Source organism: Hemiscyllium ocellatum, chromosome 14 (genome assembly GCF_020745735.1).
Source record: "Hemiscyllium ocellatum isolate sHemOce1 chromosome 14, sHemOce1.pat.X.cur, whole genome shotgun sequence".
In the NCBI taxonomy this organism is placed as follows: domain Eukaryota; kingdom Metazoa; phylum Chordata; class Chondrichthyes; order Orectolobiformes; family Hemiscylliidae; genus Hemiscyllium; species Hemiscyllium ocellatum.
In genome coordinates, this window is record NC_083414.1 from 66972270 (window position 1) to 66995678 (window position 23409).

Below are 23409 nucleotides of genomic sequence, written 5' to 3' on the forward strand. Positions count from 1 at the left end.
ATCAGAGCTTTTCAAAGAAGTCTTAACCAGAGTGGATCAAGAGAAACTGTTTGTTGTATTTGAATTTCCAGGAGACATTTGACAATGACTTCACAAAGTATTAAGTTGTAAGATAAGAGTCCATGGTGTTAGAGGTAGTATATTGACATGGAAAGAGAATTAGCTAATGGGCAGGAGGTAGTGAGGCGAGGAGTTCTTTTTCAGATTAGCAACAGTGGAGTTCCACGGGGATCAGTGCTGGCACTGCAACTGTTTACAACATATATTAATGACTTAGAGGAAGCAAGTAAATGTACTGTCGGCAAGTTTGCAGATAACACAAAAAATGTGGAAAGGCAAGTTGAGAGAGGGATACAAACAGTTAACAGAGACATTGATCGGTTAAGTAATGCCCGCAAGTTCCTCCCACATCCAAAGATGTGCAGGTTAGATGATTTGGCCATGCTAAATTGCCCATAGTGTTCAGGGATGTGTCTATTAGGTGCGTTAGTCAGGGGGAATGGGTTTGGGTGGCTTTCTCTTCAGAGGTTGGTGTGGACTTGTTGGGCTGAAGGGCCTGTTTCCACACTGTAGGAATTCAGTGAAATATTGGCAAGTGGAGCATAATGTGAGAAAATGTGATGTTCATTTTGGAAAGGAGAACAAAAGAAACAAAAATATTAATTAAATGGGGAGAACTGAAGTAAGCCACAACAGGGGAATTGTGGATACTTGTGCATGAAACACAGAAAGCTAGCACACAGCTACAGCAGGTAATCAAGAAATCTAATGGAAAGTGGTCCTTATTTCCAGGTGTAGGAGTATAAAATTAGGGAAGTTTAACTGCACTGTACAAAGTGCTGATAAGACCACATCTGAAGTACTTTGAGCAGTTTTGGTCCCATTATTTAAGGAATAGTATTTCAGTGGAGGCAGGTTAGAGAAGGTTCACAGGGATGATCCCTGGGAGGGAGAGATTGTCTCATGAGCAAAGGTTAGCAAATGAAATTGTGATGAATGAGAGGTGATCTTATTGAACCATATAGGATTCTTAAAGGACTTGACAATTAAATGCTGAGAGGATCAGAGGACATAGTCTCAGAATAAAGATGTGCAAATTTAAGACTGAGATGAAGAGGAATTGCTTCTCTCAGAAGGTTGTGAATGTTTGGAACTCCTTGACATAGAGTACTGTGAGAGCAGAGTGCTTGTGTATATTTATGGCTGAGATAGATAGATTCTTGATCAGTAGGGGAATTATGAATTTCAGGGAAAGTGGTCATGAGGAATATCATATGACCAATGACACTGTTGAAAGGCAGAGCACACTTGAGGGGCCTACTCCCTTCCTATTTCCTATGGTCTTTAAAACCTCTGTATGTTCTATTCCAAGTCACGTAATCCTGACTTGTAATTATGATGCCATTACTTCAATAATGCTGGATCAAAATTGATGAACACTGTTCGAAATGCAGTACGGGTGTTCTCTACACATCAAAGTGATTCAAGAAGGCTCACTACTGTCTTCTCTAGATTAATTGTGGGTGAGCAATAAATGCTATCCTAGCCAGAGGTGTCCACATTCCCATGAACGAATAAAACGTCTACTGCTGTCCTAATTATTTATTTAAATTTTTGTCTTTTAGTTTGTCCTGGAAGAGATGTTTCAAAGTGGAACACCGCTGTTGGAGTCTGTGTGGCATAATGAGCCACCAGTACAGGAGCTGCGCAATACAATCAAAAATGCCATTGAGAAAGCACTAATACCTTTGAAAAGCTATGCCAAGGAGTATGAACAATTCATAGAACTGAACGAACTGGATATTGATAAATATGTAAAGTTAGTATTTATAGAATTCGTGGATATATTACTGATTGATCTAATTTATTGATTAGGACTTGCATTTTAAGAACATAATTGCTATAATCCTTTTAGCTCAACACTTAAATTCACCACACAACATTGAGTTAAACCATACACACCAGAAAAATTACAAATTTGTTCTTGGTTTGTGTGAAACATAGAAACATAGGCAGAGCAATTAGCCAGCAAACCTGCTCTGCAAGGTTCATTATGATCATGGCTGAAGCTTATAGAGGCATAGAGATGTACAGCATGGAAACAGACTCTTCGGTCCAACCCGTCCATGCCCACCAGATATCCCAACCCAATGTATTCCCATCTGTCCATATCCCTCCAAACCCTTCCTATTCATATACCCATCCAAATGCCTCTTAAATGTTGCAATTGTACCAGCCTCCACTATTTCCTCTGGCAGCTCATTCCATACACATACCACCCTCTGTGAAAAAAGTTGCCCCTTAGGTCTTTTTTATATCTTTCCCCTCTCACCCTAAACCTATGCCCTCTAGTTGTGGACTCCCCGTCCCCAGGGAAAAGACTTTGCCTATTTACCCAATCCATACTCCTCATAATTTTGTAAATCTCTAGAAGGTCACCCCTCAGCCTCCGATGCTCCAGGGAAAAGAGCCCCAGCCTGTTCAGCCTCTTCCTATAGCTCAAATCTTCCAACCCTGGCAACATTCTTGTAATTCTTTTCTAAACCTTTTCAAGTTTCACAACATCTTTCCGATATGAAGGAGACCAGAATTGCACATAATATTCCAAAAGTGGCCTAAACAATGCCCTGTACAGCCGCAACATGACCTCCCAACTCCTGTACGCAATACTCTGACCAATAAAGGAAAGCATACCAAATGCCTTCTTCACTATCCTATCTACCTGTGACCCCCACTTTTAAGGAGCTATGAACCTGCACTCCAAGGTCTCTTTGTTCAGCAACACTCCCTAGGACCTTACCATTAAGTATATAAGTCCTGCAAAGATTTGCTTTCCCAAAATGCAGCACCTTGCATTTATCTGAATTAAACTCCATCTGCCACTTCTCAGCCCATTGGCCCATCTAGTCAAGATCTCGCATCCAAATCATTTATGTAAATGACATAAAGTAGAGGACCCAGCACCGATCCTTGTGGCACTCCATTGGTCACAGGCCTCCGATCTGAAAAACAACCCTCCACCACCACCCTCTGTCTTCTACCTTTGAGCCTGTTCTGTATCCAAATGGCTAGTTCTCCCTTTATTTTGTGAGATCTAACCTTGCTAATCAGTCCTTAAGTGGGTGTTAATTTCCCACTTATGCGCCTCAGTTGAATCATGGGCATGCCACCTGAGTTTTCCCTCATTGGTAGCAAAGTTGTAGCCACCATAGAAGCGGGCAGGTAGGCAGACAGTATGGTGCCTATAGGATTTAACATGCCCCTGCCTTCAAGCCTGCCAATGGAAGAGTGCTAAACCCATCTCTTAGATTTAGATTTAACAGCTCCTGACTGCATTACAAAGTTTTCAGGAAACCGGTTTGCTGAATCTATCTGCTAAGTGTCAGATGCACTTTTCATCATGATTGGATAGAGTGAAGATGCAAAAACCACAGCAAATAAAGCAGCATCAGAGGAGAAGGGGAGTCGATGTTTCAGGTCAGAACATTTCACCATGACTGTCCGACTCGTTCCACTCCACCCCATCACACATTTTGCTATAACCCAAGCTAACGCCAAACTTTCATCTCAGTTATGATTTCCAAACTCTTCAGTCCCTCCCAGCCTATCATCTCTTTGCCTAACACAACCTCCAAACCGATGACACCCCCAAACACCAACTTCGCCCAATCTGTGATATTCTTGATAGTCACAAATTCACAATCTCTTCCTGACTCATACTCCGCTGACTATGATCACACTTGCAGTCTTCTTAGAGCGACAATACTGCCTCCCCAAAATTGCATAGTTCTTGATTTGTGGTATGTCATCAACACGTGATCTCCCTGACTCATTATCTTCCCTAATCCATAGTTATTCTTGATCCATGATTTCCACTGAATTCTACCCAACCATGATCTTTCTCAATCTGAAAATTATCATGTCATCTTCCCAACAAGAAGTCTCTTCAATTCCCTTCTGTTTTCTTGCAGCACACAAGCTCTAAGTTGACTGAAATCCATTCAAACCAATCTCTTTGAGTTTTCTTATAAATGGCCTAATTTACAATCTCCATGATCTGTGATCTCTTCTACTGTATCCTGACCTCCAAGTTGCAAATTTTTTCAAACCAGTTTAGTCTTCTTTAATCTATTATTTCTTCAGTTACTTCCTCTGCATCCTCCCACCTGACTTATATTCTCCCTTCTGCCATCTGACAGAAGATACCGGAGCATTCGGTATCTCACAGCCAGATTTTGCAACAGTTTCTTCCCCCAGCTGTCAGACTCCTTAACACTGTATGATCAGACTCTTTTCCATCTGAAATTCTTTGCATGACTTTGAATTACTGCTAGAACAATGTCTATTAATTATCATTCTCTTATTACACTGGAATTTGCGAGTTTTGCACTTCGATGCACTATATGCTGCCCTGCATAGGATCGAGTAGTTTATGTTGTCCATGTAGCACCTTGGTCCTGGAGGAATGCTGTCTCATTTTATTGTATATGGTAAAAATGACAAATAAAAGCTACTCTACTCTACTCTTCTCATAAGCCCACCAAACCATAATCTGTTCAATTCACTTTCTGCAATGTTTTCCAGCCACTATCTCAGTTGCACTATGATTTCCCAAACTTGTAAATTCTTCAAATGCTCTGCAATTCTCCTGACCAAAGATCTGCCAATGACCACTTTGAACCACACTGTATTCTCATTGATTCATGATATTGTCAAACCCCTATGACCACTTTGATCTGTGATCTCTTTATACTCTCATGACCTCTTGGCATATGATCACTTCAACCCCACTCCAATATCCATGACCAATGATAACTTTAATTCCCTGTATCTCCCTGATCCATAAAGTCTTAATTCTATGTGATCTCCTCCAACTTGTGGTTTCCATGATCTGAGGGGAGGATGAGATATCCATGGCTGACAAGGGAAGGTGGGGATAGCATAAAACAAAAGAAAAAGCAATGTAGTGACAATTAGTGGGAAGCTGGAGAATTGTGAAACCTTTAAAAACCAACAGAGGATAACTAAAAGAAGCAATAAAGGGTGAGAAGATCAAATAAGCAGTAAAAAGTGAGGTCTGCAGATGCTGGAGATCAGAGCTGAAAATGTGTTGCTGGTTAAAGCACAGCAGGTTAGGCAGCATCCAAGGAACAGGAAATTCGACCTTTCGGGCCAGAGCCTCCTGATGAAGGGCTCTGGCCCGAAACGTCGAATTTCCTGTTCCTTGGATGCTGCCTAACCTGCTATGAGGATAAGCAAGCTAGTAATATAAAAGAAGACTGCAAGAGTTTTTATTTAGATATAGAAATGGTGACAGAGAGTAAGAATGAACCTTGGACCTCTGGAAAATGAGGCTGGAGAAATAGTAATGGGCAACATAGAAATGATGGAGAAACTGAATAGATATTTTCTATCAATCTCCACAGTGGAAATAGCTTTCCAGAACTTCAAAAGGACAGAGGTGGTTGTGGTGGCCATCACTCAGAAGAAGATGTTGGGGAAGCTGAAGAGATGATGGTGGATAAATTAACCACACCAGATGGACTACACCCCAGAGTTCTGAAGGAGATAGCTGAGGAGATTGTAGAGGCATTGGTGATAGTCTTTCAGGAATCACTGGAGGCAGAGAGAGTCCTAGAGTTCTGAAAAATAGCTAATGTAACAACCCTGTTTAATAAAAGAAGGAGGCAGAAGACAGGAAACATAGGCTGGTTAACTTGACCTCAGTCATTGATAAGATTTTAGAGTCCATTATTAAGGATGAGTTTAGAAGTGCAAGGTAAAACAAGGCTAAGTCAGCATGGCTTCATCAAAGAAAGGTCATTCCATGATAAGTCTGTTCAAATTTTTTGAAATAACGAGCAAGTTAGACAAAGGAAAATCCGTGGACATGATCTCCAGAAGGCCTTTGACGAAGTGCCACACCAGGAGGCTGTTAAGTAAGATCAGAGCCCATGGTGTTAGGGGCAAGGTATGGCATGGATATGGATTGGCTGACTGGCAAAAGGCAGAGAGCAGGGATAAAGTATTTTTATTTCAGGATTGAAGCCATAGACTAATGGAGTTCCACAGGTGTCAGTACTGGGACCTCAACAATTCACATTATACATTAATGATCTGGAAGTAGGAACTAAGGATGTTGTTCCTATTTTTCCAGATAACATAAAGTTATGTGGAGAGATAGGTAGTTTTAAGGAAATGGGAAGACTGCAGAAAAACTTGGAGAGGCTGGAAGAGTGGGTAAAGAAATGGCAGATGGAATACAAGAGGGGAAACTGTGAAGTTATGCATTTGGTAGGAAGAACAGAACATTTTTGAATGGGGAAAGGCTGCGGAAATCTGAAAGACGAATGGACTTATGAGTCCTAGTTTAGGATTCTCTTATGGTTAACATGCAGGTTCAGTTGGCATTGCAAATGCAATGTTAGCAATTCATTTCAACAGGGCCAAATTACAAGAGCAGAGAAGTATTGCTGAGGCAATATGAGGCTGTGGTCAGAGTGTATTTGGAATACTGTGAACAGTTTTGGGCTCCACATCTAAGAAAGGATGTGTTGGTGTTGGAGTTGGTCCATAGGAGGTTTACAAGAATGATCCTGGGGATGAATGGATTTTCATATGAGGAACAGTTGATGATTCTGGGTTTATACTTGATGGAGTTCAGAAGGATAAGGGGAGATCTGATTGAAACTTATAGTATTTTGAAAAGCCTCCATAGACTTTCCATTCTTTTGCTGTATCCATGCAGGAGTGACATCACAACTGACAGCCACGTAGTCTCTCAAAGAGAGATCAAATGAAGTCCTGAGCTCTGCAATATCCACATCTCTTGGTAGTCTGACTGCCACAATCCGATACTACCCAGCTCCTTGTACCTGTCAGTGCTGTAGTAATACCACCATGCAGAAAGCATAACAGTGGTGAGATGGAGGCTTAATCTATAACTCTGCTGCATTTTTAATCAATACCATAGTGATGAAAGAAGCATCACATAGAGACGTCATGCTTCTCCTTTCTAAGCAGCATTAGTGGAGAGCTAAGAAGAGATTCTTTCTTCCAGTATTTTCACTCGTAGATTAGGGGGGCAGATTACAATTGAATAATCAAATATCCTTAATTCACTTATGATCTTTAATTTCAACTCTTTATAAAATGACTTTACTACCTTTCCCTGTTGAAGTTAATGTCAGAGAGCAAATCTAAACTATGGAGCATATGCATTATCCAAAACTCCAGTGACTTCTGCACCCATAAAATAGAGATGAAAATTACAGTTAACTTGTAGTACATTTTGAAGAGAGTTTTTAACCTGTATTCCATTAGTTGATTGCTTTTCAGTATAATTCTTATATTTTAGATTAGATTACCTACAGTGTGGAAACTGGCCCTTCGGCCCAACAGGTCCACAACAACTCTCCGAAGAGTAACTCACCTAGACCCATTTCCCTCTGACTAATACACCTAACACCATGGGCAATTTTAGCATGGCCAATTCACCTGCCCTGCACATCTTTGGACTGTGGGGGAAGCCCACGCAGACACGGGGAGAATGTGCAAACTCCACACAGTCGGCCGAGGCTGGAATCGAATCTGGTACTGTGAGGCAGCAGTGCTAGCCACTGAGTCACCGTGCTGCCCATGATGTTAAAATGCAAAAAAAAGGAACAGTCTATAATTGAAGGATGTGCTTTCATGTGCCAAATGGTCTTTCTTAGACTTTTTAAAGAATCCTCTAGGCTCAATCAATGCTTTCTTATGATCGAGTGAGTGCATCTTATGAGAAATTGCAAACATGATCCTACATATCCAAAACCTCAATGTATTAGAGCGCTGAAATGCTGTTGTCCTACTAATGTCTTTTGTCCATCATGTTCTGCATAGTGTCGGTTCTAACTCAAGTCTTACACCTGAGATTCTTGAATTACTACTAGGAAAAGTAGTTGGGAATAATTCCTGTAACCTTCCTCAAAGTTTGGTTTTACCTTTCATGTAATTTCTCATTTCTTGATTACAACCAAGAATGAAAAGTTTCACCTATCCTTTATGAGGAGTCAAGACACACATACCAAGCAGTTCTAGTGCTTCCACTGAATACCATCCCAGTGTTCAGAATTGCCTCTCCTCTCTCTCAAAGGCTGTTTTGTGCAGAGCTCAAAACAATTCTTATGATGCAGAGGCATGCTGCATGTTATCTATAACTTAGCAGTAACTCTAAACTTAAGTCTCCCACTGTATCTTAATCTGTTATTTAGATTCTGCATTCTTTACTTATGGGACTACCTCTTGATTTGGTCATGAGAATAATGCCACATTGCTAAATGCTCATTTGATATGCTGCTGTATATCTCATTAAAACATTTTGAAGTTCATGTACAGTTTGGGTCAATCCACAGTAGGAGATTTTTATTTTCTTTTCATTCATGGATTGTTGGTGTCACAGTCATGGAAAGTGTTTATTGCCCTTCTCTAGTTAGAGAAGATAATGGTGAGCTGTCCTCTTAAATTGCTGCACTCCTTATAGTAGATGGAAACACTGCTGTTAGAAATGGAGTTCCAAGATTTTGACCCAGTGACAGCAAAGGAACAGCGACATACTTCCAAGTCAGGAAGGTACGTGGCTTGGAAAGAGCTGGAGGGTGGTGTTCCTCTATGTTTGCTGCCTTTGCCCTTCTATATGGTCATGGATGCTATTGGAGGAACTTGGGCGGTTACTGCAGTGCATCTTGTAAGTGGTACACACTGTGGGCACTTTGTGAAGGTGTTGGAGGAAGTGAATGTTGAAGGTGAATATGGGGTGCCAATCCATCAGACTGCTTTATCCTGGATACTGTTGTTGGAGCTGCAGTAATCCAAGCATTTCAGGTCATAGAGTCATAGAGATGTACAGCATGGAAACAAACCCTTCGGTCCAACCCGTCCATGCCAACCAGATATCCCAACCCAATCTAGTCCCACTTGTCAGCACCCGGCCCATATCCCTCCAAACCCTTCCTATTCATATACCCATCCAAATGCCTCTTAAATGTCGCAATTGTACCAGCCTCCACCACATCCTCTGGCAGCTCATTCCATACACGTACCACCCTCTGCATGAAAAAGTTTCCTGTTAGGTGTCTTTTATATCTTTCCTCTCTCACCCTAAATCTATGTCCTCTCGTTCTGCACTCCCCGACCGCAAGGAAAAGACTTTGCCTATTTACCCTATCCATGCCCCTCATAATTTTGTAAGTCGTCGAGTTTAAGTATGCAACATGTGTAATTTTAAATTGTTTGTGTCACTTTTTCAGAGCCTTTTCAAATCGAGATCCAACAGTTCATGAGGTGAAATTAGAAGTGGACCGTCATTTCAGGAAGAAAGCACAAATAGAAAACACAATTCCTAGCACAATCTCCATTGGACCCTTTATTATCAGTGTGGATGCATTGCAAAGCAATCTTTCCAAGAAATGCAATAATTTGGCCCAAGCTGTATTGAAAATGTTTGCCAAAAAGCTTCACTCACTAGTGGAAGAGGTGAGTACTACTGACCAACTGTTGTCACATAATTTCAGATCAACTGGCCTGATTTATTGAATCAGCTGAATTCCAATTCTATAGGTTACGCAAAATGTTGCTTCTGTGATTCCATGATTCCATACTGTGATTAATGCACTAGATTTGCATTATCTGTATATTGGAAAAAATAAATTTGTCATAGGCTGGAATCAAATTAAGGATTATGAATCGTTTATACAGTGTGTAGAACAAATTCATGGAATGGGCTACAGGCAGAAATTTATTAAGGGTTTTTCATGAATTGGATGTAAAATAAAGGGCTATTATGGGCTCTAAATTAAGGAGACTTTGGGACAGTTTTCTAATGGAAAATGAATGTCAGAAGGGACTGGAGTCAAGTCTTAAAGGAGAACAAATGATCAGTGAGTGTACTTCCTTTACAAAGTACTCCTCTGATTTGAACGGCATTTTTTCTTTGAGATTCCCTGCCTTCCTTTCAATTGGACATTAAAAATTCTACAACTCTCTTCAAAGAGATGAATAATAATTAGCTTGGCCAATTTTTTATCTCTTAATGAACATATTTTCTAGTAATTTATCTTATTACTGTTAACCTGATCTGCTAAATGCAAAATTTGCCTACAATTCAAGAGTATTAGCTTGCCTGTGAAAGCTTCCATAAAAATCCAAGTTCTTTCTTTATTTCTCTCCTTCAATACTTAACACTCATGCAGAGCAGCCTTAGTCAATAGGTGAGATTCTCTCCATGGGCTGAGAAGCAAAATTGAATGCAAGGAAACTTGCAAATTGCTTAAGACATTCCCTTAATGCCAGTGAAGGTCCTAGAAAAGACTGTCTTCCTGTCAGCTTAATTAGAATGCATATTGAGAAAGAAAATACAATTTATAAAATGGGATGCATAATCATTGAAAAATTATTTCATTTCTGTGGAATGATTCAGTGTGATTTCTATCCTTTAGATCAATGATGATTTTAAAGTGATCAATAGAAAATTGTTTGAAAAAGCAAATACCATTGAAGAATTGACAGAGCATCGGGAATGGATGAAGAAAGTTCCTGAAATGCTAAAAACAAATGAGGTATGGGCGTGTGAACACAGGGAATAAGAAAAGTACATTCAGCCCATCAATCCCATTTCTGATGTGTGCAACATATCCCATCGTTATGCCTCAACATTTAACGTATTGTGAGAAAATTGAACAACAGTATTTCTTGATCCAAGCAGTAAATGAGTAAAACTACATAATTCATTCAACCATTCATCCATAATTGCATCTGCTATTCATTGTTCATTGAGTAATTGTAGATAGTAAACAATAGTTTGGTGCCATCCAACCTCTATTGTAGAAACAGATGGAATGTCAAGGGACTTTGTGGGGTGTGTGGGGGTGGGATGGTGGGGGGGGGGGGGGTGTTGAGGTGTTGGTGTCATGGACTGGAGAGAGATTAGAGGCAAGTAACATAAGATCAGCCCAGGAGTTATAGACTATGAGGGATGAGAGAAATAAGCCGACAGGAATGGAGCCAGGTATGCTAAAGCTTGGGAACTTTCTCTTAAGCTGATTGATTTGAACTTGTCGAATGCCTTTACTTCTTGTTACTTAGGAATAGGAGAAGGCCATTCACCATTCAATTATGTCAAAACTCACACAACGCCAGGTTATAGTCCAACAGGTTTATCTGAAAACACTAGCTTTCAGAGCACCGCTTCTTCATCAGGTGCTAGTGAGACAGGAAGACCTTTGACACAGAATTTATAAGAAAAAGATCAAATAGCCATATGACTTTTGTGAATGAATTGAACGCACCTAAGATGTCTCTAAAATCAGTTAGAATTTAGTCAATTTAAATCAGTTATAATGGAGGTGCAAGTTTTGATTGATTAATATCCAAGATCTTCTTTCAAGTCACTGCCTCAAGATAACTTAAGATGTTATCAATATAAAGGAGGTTACATGTCTGGTCAGGTAATGTATTTCAGACGTGAGGTCTTGTTTGGAGTCTGTCTGTGTCTTAACCTGGAGTCAGATTGGTTTTATTTCCAAAATAGGAGTTTATAGAATGTGTCTGCGATTTGCAATATATGTTAATGATATAGAAGATGGTATCAGCAATAACGTTAGCAAATTTGATGATGATACAAAGCTGGGTGGCAGGGTGAAATGTGATGAGGATGTTAGGAGATTACAGGGTGACCTGGACAAGTTAGGTGAGTGGGCAAATGCATGGCAGATGCAGTTTAATGTGGATAAATGTATGGTTATCCACTTTGGTGGCAAGAACAGGAAGGCAGATTACTACTTAAATGGAATCAATTTAGGTAAAGGGGCAGTACAGAGAGATCTGGGTGTTCTTGTACACCAGTCAATGAAGGCAAGCATGCAGGTACAGCAGGTAGTGAAGAAGGCTAATAGCATGCTGGCCTTCATAACAAGAGGGATTGAGTATAGAAGCAAAGAGGTGCTTCTGCAGCTGTACAGGCCCCTGGTGAGACCACACCTGGGGTACTGTGTGCAGTTCTGGTCTCCAAATTTGAGGAAAGACATTCTGGCTATTGAGGGAGTGCAGCGTAGGTTCACGAGGTCAATTCCTGGAATGGAGGGATTACCTTACACTGAAAGACTGAAGCGACTGGGCTTGTATACCCTTGAGTTTAGAAGACTGAGAGGGGATATGATTGAGACATATAAGATTATGAAAGGATTGGACACTCTGGCAGCAGGAAACATGTTTCCGCTGATGGGTGAGTGCCGAACCAGAGGACACAGCTTAAAAATACAGGGTAGACCATTTAGGACAGAGATGAGGAGGAACTTCTTCACCCAGAGAGTGGTGGCTGTGTGGAATGCTCTGCCCCAGAGGGCAGTGGAGGCCCAGTCTCTGGATTCATTTAAGAAAGAGTTGGATAGAGCTCTCAAGGATAGTGGAATCAAGGGTTAAGGAGATAAGGCAGGAAGCGGATACTGATTAGGAATGATCAGCCATGATCATATTGAATGGCGGTGCAGATTCGAAGGGCTGAATGGCCTACTCCTGCACCTATTGTCGATTGTCTATTGTCTATTGCATATTAATTGATCGAAACGTGCACCTCCATTCTAACTGATTAAAGATTTAAGGGCCATCTTATTGACTGACGGTCTACAAATTGTGTGCTTTTTGAACAAAATAGAATGCATTGGCAAATACATATCTGCAACTTTATATGCATGTGTGTGCATGTACATGTGAGAAAGGGGGAGTTTGTGTGTGTGTGAGGGACAGGGAGGGGCAGAGAGAGAGAATGTGCGAGTGTGAGAGATCTATGCATCTGAGAGAGAGAGTGTGTGTATGTATGTGTTTGAGAGTGTGAGGGAGTATATGCATTCGAGAGAATGTGCATGTCAGTCTGTGAGTATGTGTCTGCGATTTGCATATTAATTGATTGAAACCTGCACCTTCATTCTAACTGATCAAAGATTTAAGGGCCATCTTATGTGTATTCAGTTCTTTTGCATGAGGTGTAAGGCACTTTGATCTTTTCCTTATAAATTCTGTGTCTAAGGTCTACCTCTCTCGCTAGCACGTGATGAAGGAACTGTGCTCTGAAAGCTAGTAATGGACTATAACTTGGTGTTGTGTGATCTTTGACCTTGTCCAACCCAGTCCAACACCAGTACCTCCACACCATTGCTACCATTCAATTACATCGTGATTGATCATCTATCTCAATGCCAATTGCATTCACTACCTCAATATCCCTTGATATCAAAAGTTTGCACAAATCTATCGATATAATGGCAGCACAGTGGCTCAGTAGTTAGCACTGCTGCCTCGCAGTGCAAAGGACGTTGGTTAGATTCCAGCCTCGGGTGACTGTCTGTGTGGAGTTTGCACATTCTCCCTATGTCTGTGTGGGTTACCTCCGGGTGCTCCGGTTTCCTCCCACAGTCCAAAGATGTGCGAGTCAAGTGAATTGGCCATGCTAAATTGCCCATAATGATAGGTGCATTAGTAGGGAGTAGGTCTGGGTCTCTTCAGAGGGTTGGTGTGGACTTGTTGGGCTGAAGGACCTATTTCCACACTGTAGGGAGTCTAATAAAATCTATCTTGAACATGCTCAATGACTGAGCATCCAAAGCTGTCTTGGATAGAGATATTCACCACCATGAGAAATTCTTCCTCATCTCAGTGTCAAATGGTATCCTTTATTCTGAGATTATGTTCCAGATTATGTACCCTGATTTTCGATTTACCAGCTTCCTATCTACACGTAACCTGTTATGCTCTGTAAAAAAAAAAGTTAGATTCAACGAGATCACCTCTCATTCTTCAAAACTCGAGAGAATTAATCTCAGTATCCTCAGTCTCTGATAAGGCAATCCTTCATCCCAGGATTAGTCTTATGAACATCTCTTGCATTCCCTCTATGGCAAGTAAGTCCTTCTCGAGACCAAAACTATACACAATATTTCAGATAAGGTCTTGTTAAGATCCTGTACAATTGCAGTAAGACATATTTACTTCTACATTCAATTTCCCTTGCACAGAGTGCCAATGTTCTATTTGCCTTCCTTATTGATTGTTGCATCTGCAAGCTAGCTGTTTGTGATTCAAAGGCAGGGGCACTCAGGGCCCTTTGGACACCACCATTTCCCAATCTATCACCATTTCAGAAATATTCTGTCTCTCATTTTTCCTTCCAGGCTTTTTAAAACACTTTTTCATATTATATTCCACTTGCCATGTTCTTGCCTATTCACTTATTCTATCCCAGTCCATTTAAAGATTCTTTGTATCTTCCTCAGAACTTATATTTCCAATTAGTTTTATCACAGGTAAATACAGAAGTGTTATAACTGGTCACCAAATTAAAACCATTGATGTAGATTGTGAACATCTTTAGTCCTAGCACTGCTTTTTGCACCATGCCCCTAGTAACAGCCTTCCATCCTGAGAATGACTAATTTACTCTCACTATCTGCTTTCTGTCTTAACTAACTTCGTTACCCCCCAATGCACGGTAAATTCTTACTAGGCAAAAGTGGGTACTGCAGATGCTGGAGATTAGTCAAGATAAGATTGTGCTGGAAAAACACAGTAGATCTGGCAGCATTCAAGGAGCAGAAAAATCGATGTTTCGGGCAAAAGCCCTTCATCAGGAATGAGACTGGGAGCCTCAGGGGTGGAGAGATAAATGGGAGGGGGATGGAGCTGGGGGGAAGGTAGCTGAGAGTGCAATAGGTCGATGGAGGTGGGGGTGAAGGTGATAGGTCAGAGAGGAGGATGGAGTGGATAAGTGGGAAGGAAGATTGACAGATGGAACAGGTCATTAGGATGGTGCTCAGCTGGGAGGTTGGAACTGTGGTAAGGTAGGGAGAGGGGAAATGAGGAAGCCAGTGAAGCCCACATTGATGCCATGGGGTTGAAGGATTCCCAGGCGGAAGATGAGGTGTTCTTCCTCCAGGCGTTAGGTAGCAAGGGAGTGGCAATGGAGGAGGCTCAGGACCTATATGTCCTTGGCAGAGTGGGAGGGAGAGTTGAAATGTTCAGCCACAGGGCAGTGGGATTGATTGGTGCGGGTGTTAATTTTTACTAACCACTTGTCTGATATCTTAACAAAAGTCTACTAAAAATCCAAATACACTGTATCCATTCGCTCTACTTTATCTCTGCTGCAGATAGAATCCTCAAATATCTCCAACAGGCTTGTCAAACATGGTTTTCCTTTTATAACTCCATGTTGATTCTGTCCAATTTTATCATTATTTTCTTAGTGTCCCCAGTTATCACATCCTTTATAATTGAATCTAGAATTTTCCTTACTACTGACATCAAATTAATGGGTCGGTGTGTTGTTCACCTAGTAAAATTAAGAGGTAATCTTTTTTACCTTATCTCTGTTGTGGCAATTAAATCAAATCCATTTACTTCAATTTGTATCTTTAAATCCTCAATCTTGTTCCAATTGCTGTGTGCATTCAGATAGAGTGTTTTTAATTATTTTGTTATACGTTCCTTGAACTATTGTTTTAGTTACCCACTGTTAAAACATGGAGACAGACAGCCAAATCAAATAGCCTCTCTGTCCCTGTATTTGCAGCATAGTAAAATTAAAATACTCAATGACCCTGAATGTATATACGAATGATTAATTCCAATCTCTGTATGTAAAGAAATGCAATGTGTGCATAAGAATGGCATGACCAATTGTATAGATATCAAAATAATTTTATGAATAAAGTATGTTCTTGAAATAAAAAAAATATTTCCATTGTGCAAGCCAGTGCCTTTAAGTTACAACATAATAGTCTTGTCAATTTGCTGATCTAATCAAATAGTTAGATGTTTACTAAATGCTCCAATGTTCTCAAACAAAATTCTAAAATAAGCAATGCAAGACTTTTTGCATAATTAATACCAAACACCAAATTTATATCTTAAACAAATAAATTAACAATTTATTCATAATACGGTAGCTTTGGCAGAGCAAAGTTAAACCACAACATTACCTAATTAATGTCTATGATTTAAACCTAGTCTTTTTCAATTCCACACCTACTAAAAGGTGGACAAACAGACACAGATAAGGGATAGATCAAAAGAAAAATGAATGAGATGTAACTGGCCATTTCATTTAAGCAGTCTTCATGATCTATAATATCACAGGCACATGGGATTGTATCTTACTGGATTTGTGAAAACACTGGTCAGTACAAACAGCTTCTGCTGGATTCAAAGGAATATTCTTTTATTTTTTACAATTGAGATTCTTTTCATTGAGCTTTTCCTAAATTGATCATGGGAGGATAATTGGGAGCAGTCAAATCTCCTTCTCGTAGTTATGATAGTTAAAATTCTTCTGATAAAAATATACAATTCAAAATCCGTGCCTTTCTGATTCCCTTTCTGGTTGTTTTACAGCAATCTTTTGATACCATCCTCCCTGTCAGGCCCCTGTTCATATTCAAACACCTGCCATCTGTTTGAGCATAATGCCTCTCTGGAGCCAAAACATCTTATAGTGTACTTTGAATAAAAATCAAACTGTAATTAATTTCAAGGCCTGATCTCTTTAAGCAAATAAAAGTTTTTTGTTCCCTTTCTTAACAATAAGTAAGCTGCTGCTCACCGTCCAAAGGTCACTTTCAGCTATTAGCTCATAGCTCCAAAGGAAAATGACAAAAATAAAGAAAAATCAAGAAAGCACCTAACATCATCTACCCAACAAGCTAGGGCATGTTGGAACCACAGGGAAATAAGATATAAAGTAAACACCTAAATATTTGATTAGATCAGCAAATTGACAAGACTATTATGTTGTAACTTAAAGGCACTGGCCTGCACAATGGAAATTTTTTTTTATTTCAAAAATATACTTTATTCATAAAATTATTTTGGTATCTATACAATTGGTCATGCCATTCTTATGCACACATTGCATTTCTTTACATACAGAGATTGGAATTAATCATTCGTATATACAAGTCTGTACACTGACTATTCAGCTATTCTGCTGAGGCGTCAGCAGGGCCCAAATACTGGGTGGACCCCCTGTTCTTCTTAGACAGGCAGATCTTACACAGTGGTCTTTTCCCAACACGCCTTGGGGGCAGCTTCCCAAGCTTCAGCGCGTCCCTCAACACTGTAGTCCTGGACCTTAGAATGTGCCAGTCTGCAACACTCAGTTGGGGTCAACTCCTTCAACTGGAAGATCAACAGGTTTCGGACAGAACAAAGCGCATCTTTGACCGAGTTGATGATCCTCCAGGCACAGTTAACGTTCGTCTCGGTGTGAGTCCCAGGGAACAAATCGTAGAGCATGGAGTCCTGTGTCACGGACCTGCTCGGGAGGAACCTCGACAAGCACCACTGCATTCCTCTCCAGACTTTCTTTGCATAGGCACATTCCAGAAGGAGGTGTGTGACAGTCTCGTCCCCTCCACAGCTGCTTCAAGGGCAACGTGCGATGCGGCAGAGAGTCCGGGCGTGCATAAAGGATCTCACTGGCAGAGCCCCTCTGAACACCAGCCAAGCCATGTCTTGTTGCTTGTTGGTAAGTTCTGGCGATGAGGCATTCTGCCAAATGACTTTGACAGTCTGCCCAGGGAACCGCTTGACAGGATCTGCCCTCTCCTTTTCCCGAAGGGTCTCAAGGACACTATGTGCTGACCACTTCCTGATGGACTTGTGGTCAAAAGTGTTTTTCTTCGTAAATTTCTCCATGAAGGACAGGTGATACGGAACAATCCAACTACTTGGAGCGTTCCGCGGCAGCGAGGCCAGGCCCATCCTTCGCAACATCGGGGACAGGTAGAACCTCAGTACATAGTGACACTTGGTGTTTGCTTACCAGGGATCTACGCACAGCTTGATGCAGCCACACACAAAGGCAGCCGTCAGGGTGAGGGTGGCATTGAGCGTGTTTCTCCCCCTGTTGCCCAGATCTTTATACATGCTGTTCCTTCGGACCCGGTCCATCTTTGATCTCCACATGGAGCGGAAGACGGCCCGGGTGACTGCAGCTTCACAGGTTCAGGGAAGAGGCCAGACCTGTGCCACATATGATAACACTGACAGTACCTCACACCTGATGACCAGGGTATATTCTGCGATGGAGAGCGACCTTTGCTCCCATCTGCCTAGTTTCTGGCTCGTTTTTCTGATCAGCTCCTCCCAAAACCTGGTGCACACCCCAGTCCTTCTGAACCAAATACCCAGCACCTTCCAGTGGTCAGTCCTGACGGTGAAGGGGATGGAGGATTGGTCGGCCCAGTTCCCAAAGAGCACGGCCTCGCTCTTGCCTCGATTTACCTTGGCCCCTGAGCCCGTTTGAACTGGTCACAGATGCACATGAGTCTGTGCACAGACAGCAGATCTGAGCAGAAAAAAGCGATGTCATCCATGTACAGGGTGGCCTTAACCTGTAGGCCCCCGCTGCCAGAAATAGTCACCGCTCTCAGGCTCGCATCCTTCCTGATGGACTTGGCAAATGGCTCTATGCAGCACACAAACAAGGCAGGGGAGAGAGAGGGCAGCCCTGCCTGACTCCAGATCTGACTGGGAAGCTATCTGATTCCCACCCATTGATTGAGACTGCACTGACAAAGTTGGAATAGAGCAGCCTGATCCAATTACAGATTCCCTCCCCAAAGCCCATTTTGGAGAGAATATCCCTCATATATGTATGCGATATCCTGTCAAAGGCTTTCTCCTGGTCCAGGCTGATGAGGCAGGTGTCCACCCCCCTGTCCTGCACATAGGCGATCGTATCCCTGAGGAGTGCAAGACTCTCAGTGATCTTTCTGTCCAGTACAGCACAGGTTTGGTCAGGGTGAATCACTGATCCCAGAGCAGACCTGACCTGGTTGGCAATGACCTTTGATAAGATTTTGTAACCCACGTTTAATAGTGAGATTGGTCCCCAATTTCTAATTTCCTCCCTCACTCCCTTCTGTTTGTAGATGAGGGTGATGATGCCTTTCCTCATGGATTCACTCATGGTACCTGTCAGAAGCATACTGACATACATTTTCAGCAGGCCCTGGCCAATCAAGTCCCAAAGAGCAGAATAGAGCTTGACCGGTAACCTGTCGCTTCCGGTAGTTTTATTCTTTTCGAAGGATTCAAGGGCCTTGGTCAGCTCATCCAGAGATAGCAGCTGGTCCAGCCTCTCCCGTGTTGTGCCATCTAAGACCTCCGTGACACAGGACAGGAATGACTGGGAGGCTGTGCTGTCAGTTGGCTTTGTGTCATACAGACTGGCATAGAAGGATTTTCTGATCCTCATGATGTCAGCCTGAGATGATGTTACCAAGCCATCTTCTTCCTTCAGGCTGCTGAGCATGGAACTCTCTGTGCACCTTCTGGAAGAAGAAACGTGAGTACGTCTCATCCTGCTCCACAGAGCAGACCCTGGACCAGAAGATTATCTTGGAGGCCTCCAAGGCAAAGAGCAAGGCTTGGTGGTCCTTCACCTCCTGGAGGTCCTCCATGACATTGATCCCCATCGTCTGCAGCAGAAGCAGGTTCTGCATTCTTTCCTGGAGCTGGGACAGTTTTCCCCACCTCTCTCTCGCCTCCTGAACATCTTTGAGGATGAAGTACCTCTTGTTGTTCCCTCTTCCTGTTTCCCACCAGTCCGCTGGGGACTCAAAGAGAGGCTTCACAGTTCTCCAACCTGCGTCATCCCTCTTGAGTTCCTCAATGTTTCCCGGGGTCAACAGCTTTGTGCTCAATGGAAATATAAATAGGCTAATTATTCCATAGTCTTAAGAGGCATCTAAAAATATATTCCTCTCTATTTTATCCAAACTAACCATCAAGGATGATTATCTGAAGTATGTTAACTTTTATTTTGAACTTTTAGTTCACTCATTGCAAGTATTTTAATGAATTAGTGATTCCAAACAAATGGTCCTGAGGGATTATTTCTGTTCTCTTGTTTCTCAATCTGGTGTTATATATTGCACTGTCTGTGTAGATCTAGGAATTAATTAGCCAGGAACCAATTGTACGTGCAAGTATTCCAGTGGATAACATTCACAGCCAGTGTTTGTTCTAGGACACCTTCCTGTGTTAGACTCCTAGCTAGCAGCATGGGAAGTTTGAATTAAACAAAGTGTTCACAAATTTCAAAGCCTAAAATGTGATTACTCCAAATACTTGGGAACCAGAAGACATGCAGAATCATAACATCTCATCACTTCTAAACCCAAACTGTCTTTAAAGGTGGGGATATTACTAAAGATCCGTCCTCTTGCGCAAGTGGTAAATGTTCCTGCTTAATTTTAACTCTTCATAAATTTGTGCATTTCAATCCAAGACACTACTCACATTCTGGCACAGTGAACTATAGAAAACTTTGGCCTTTAGCTGTTCTGGATGCTAAACATTTTTTTCACTCCCAACTGTCTCTTTCAGACTAATCTGTCTGTGATATGCAGTGATACTTTAGCAATGTCTGTTACCTAATATCACAGTGACATTCACTGTAGCTTCCTCATCTAAGAGCCAAGACAATGATGCCAATGGCAGGTGTAATTGTAGGGATTGTAATGAGGTCAGCCAAATGGACCTCAATAGGGTATGAGTTCCTTGATTGGGGCCGGTATCCTGGTCCAATCAATCAGTCAGCCCGGACTGACATATAAACAGCAGAGGAAGTGTGTGGTGCTGGAAAAGCACAGCCAGACAGGCAACATCTGAGAAGCAGCAGAGTCGAAGTTTCAAATATAAATTTTCAGGATGCTGCCGGACTGGCAGTCCTTTTCCAACACCACACCCTTCGACTCTGATCTCCAGTGTCTGCACTCCTCACTTTTTCCTATATACACAGGAGTGTCAGAAGTTCTGAGGAAGCTGGCTCTGAGGAAGCTGGATCAGAGTCAAGGACTTTCCACATGTTAATAAATGGTTGACTTGGTGTTGGGATACGAGCCTCTGTTTCAGTTATAGTTGGAATTCATTGGCTAGCCCAGACATACCCCAGGCACACCTCTATTGATACTGCTAAATAAAGGAAAGGGAACCAAAGAGTTCCTAAGATCAACCTATTCAGTTTTACCCTCTCTCATCTCAAGAATGATAACCACTTTGATGCTCATAGCATAACTGGAAGAATAGTCCTAACCTTTCTTATCCTTTGATGAAATGGATATGATTTTGTAGCCGTAATGGAGACATGGTTACAGGATGGTCATGACTGGGAGTTAAATATCCAGGAGTATCAGACTATTCAGAAGGACACACAGGAAGGCAAGGGAGGTGGTGTAACTTTGATATTCAGGATTACATCGGGGCAGTGATATAGATTCCATGGAGAATAATATTGAATCCATTTGGATGGAAATTAGAAATTCTGAGAAGAAAAAGTCACTGATATGCGTAGTCGATAGGCCACCAAATAACAATATCACATTGGAGTAGGCAATAAACAAAGAAATAACTAATACCTGTAAAAATGCTACGGCAGTTATTATGGGTGATTTTAATCTACATGTCATAGTCACAGAGTCATAGAGATGTATAGCATGAAAACAGACCCTTCGGTCCAACCCATCCATGCCGACCAGATATCCCAACCCAATCTAGTCCTACCTGCCAGCACCCGGCCCATATCCCTCCAAACCCTTCCTATTCATATACCCACCCAAATGCCTCTTAAATGTTGCAACTGTACCAGCCTCCACCACTTCCTATGGCAGCTCATTCCATACAAGTACCACCCTCTGCGTCAAAATGTTTCCCCTTAAGTCTCTTTTATATCTTTTCCCTCTCACCCTAAACCTATGTTCTCTAGTTCTGGACTCCCCGACACCAGGGAAAAGACTTTGCCTATTTATCCTATCCATGCCCCTCATAATTTTGTAAACCTCTATAAGGTCACCCCTCAACCTCCGACACACCAGAGAAAACAGCCCCAGCCTGTTCAACCTCTCTCTATAGTTCAAATCCTCCAACCCTGGTAACATCCTTGTAAATCTTTTCTGAACTCTTTCAAGTTTCACCACATCTTTCCTATAGGACAGAGACCAGAATTGCACAAAATATTCCAACAGTGGCCTAACCAATGTCCTGTACAGCCGCAACATGACCTCCCAACTCCTGTACTCAATACTCTGACCAATAAAGGAAAGCATACAAAACGTCTTCTTCACTATCCTATCTACCTGCGACTTTACTTTCAAGGAGCTATGAACCTGCACTCCAAGGTCTTTTTGTTCAGCAACACTCCCTAGGACCTAACCATTAAGTGTATAAGTCCTGCTAAGATTTGCCTTCCCAAAATGCAGCACCTTGCATTTATCTGAATTAAACTCCATCTGCCACTTCTCAGCTCATTGGCCCATCTGGTCCAGATCCTGTTGTAATCTGAGGTAACCCTCTTCGCTGTCCACTACACCTCCAATTTTGGTGTCATCTGCAAACGTACTAACTGTACCTCTTATGCTTGCATCCAAATCACTTATGTAAATGGCAAAAAGTAGAGGACCCAGCACCGATCCTTTGGCACTCCATTGGTCAAAGGCCTCCAATCTGAAAAACAACCCTCCAGCACCATCCTCTGTCTTCTACCTTTGAGCCTGTTCTGTATCCAAATGGCTAGTTCTCCCTGTATTCAGTGAGATTTGTCCTGCTAATCAGTCTCCCACTGGGAACCTTGTTGAAAGCCTTACTGAAGTCCATATAGATCACATGAACTGCTCTGCCCTCATCAATCCTCTTTGTTACTTGCTCAAAAAACTCAATCAGGTTTGTGAGACATGATTTCCCACGCACAAAATCACATTGACTATCCCGAATGAGTCCTTGCCTTTCCAAATACATGTGCATCCTGTCACTCAGGATTCCCTCCAACAAGTTGCCCACCACCGAGGTCAGACTCACTGGTTTATAGTTCCCTGGCTTGTCCTTACCACTCTTCTTAAACAGTGGCACCACGTTAGCCAACCTTCAGTCTTCCGGCACCTCACCTGTGACTATCGATGATACAAATATCTCAGCAAGAGGCCCAGCAATCACTTGTCTAGCTTCTCACAGAGTTCTCGGGTACACCTGATCAGGTCCTGGGGATTTATCCACTTTTATGTGTTTCAAGACATCCAGCACTTCCTCCTCTGTAATATGGACATTTTGCATGATTTCACCATCTATTTCCCTACCTTCTATATCTTCTATATCCTTTTCCACACTAAATACTGATGCAAAATACTCATTTAGTATCTCCCCATTTTCTGCAGCTCCACACAAAGGCCGCCTTGCTGATCATTGAGGGACCCTATTCTCTCCCAAGTTACCCTTTTGTCCTTAATGTATTTGTAAAAACTCTTTGGATTCTCCTTAATTCTATTTGTCAAAGCTATCTCATGTCCCCTTTTTTCCCTCCTGATTTCCCTTTTAAGTATACTCCTA

The 23409-nt window shown here is 41.8% G+C and overlaps 1 protein-coding gene across 1 annotated transcript in view; it reads left to right on the forward strand.

The window, feature by feature from the left end:
* The window catches only part of dnah1 (dynein, axonemal, heavy chain 1), a 437548-nt gene that overhangs the window by 77621 nt on the left and 336518 nt on the right, over positions 1-23409 (forward strand). Inside the window, exons 12-14 of the mRNA XM_060835044.1 lie at positions 1626-1819; positions 9288-9513; positions 10476-10595. Coding sequence (XP_060691027.1) covers positions 1626-1819; positions 9288-9513; positions 10476-10595 — 540 coding nt within the window. The remainder of the gene's footprint in view (positions 1-1625; positions 1820-9287; positions 9514-10475; positions 10596-23409) is intronic.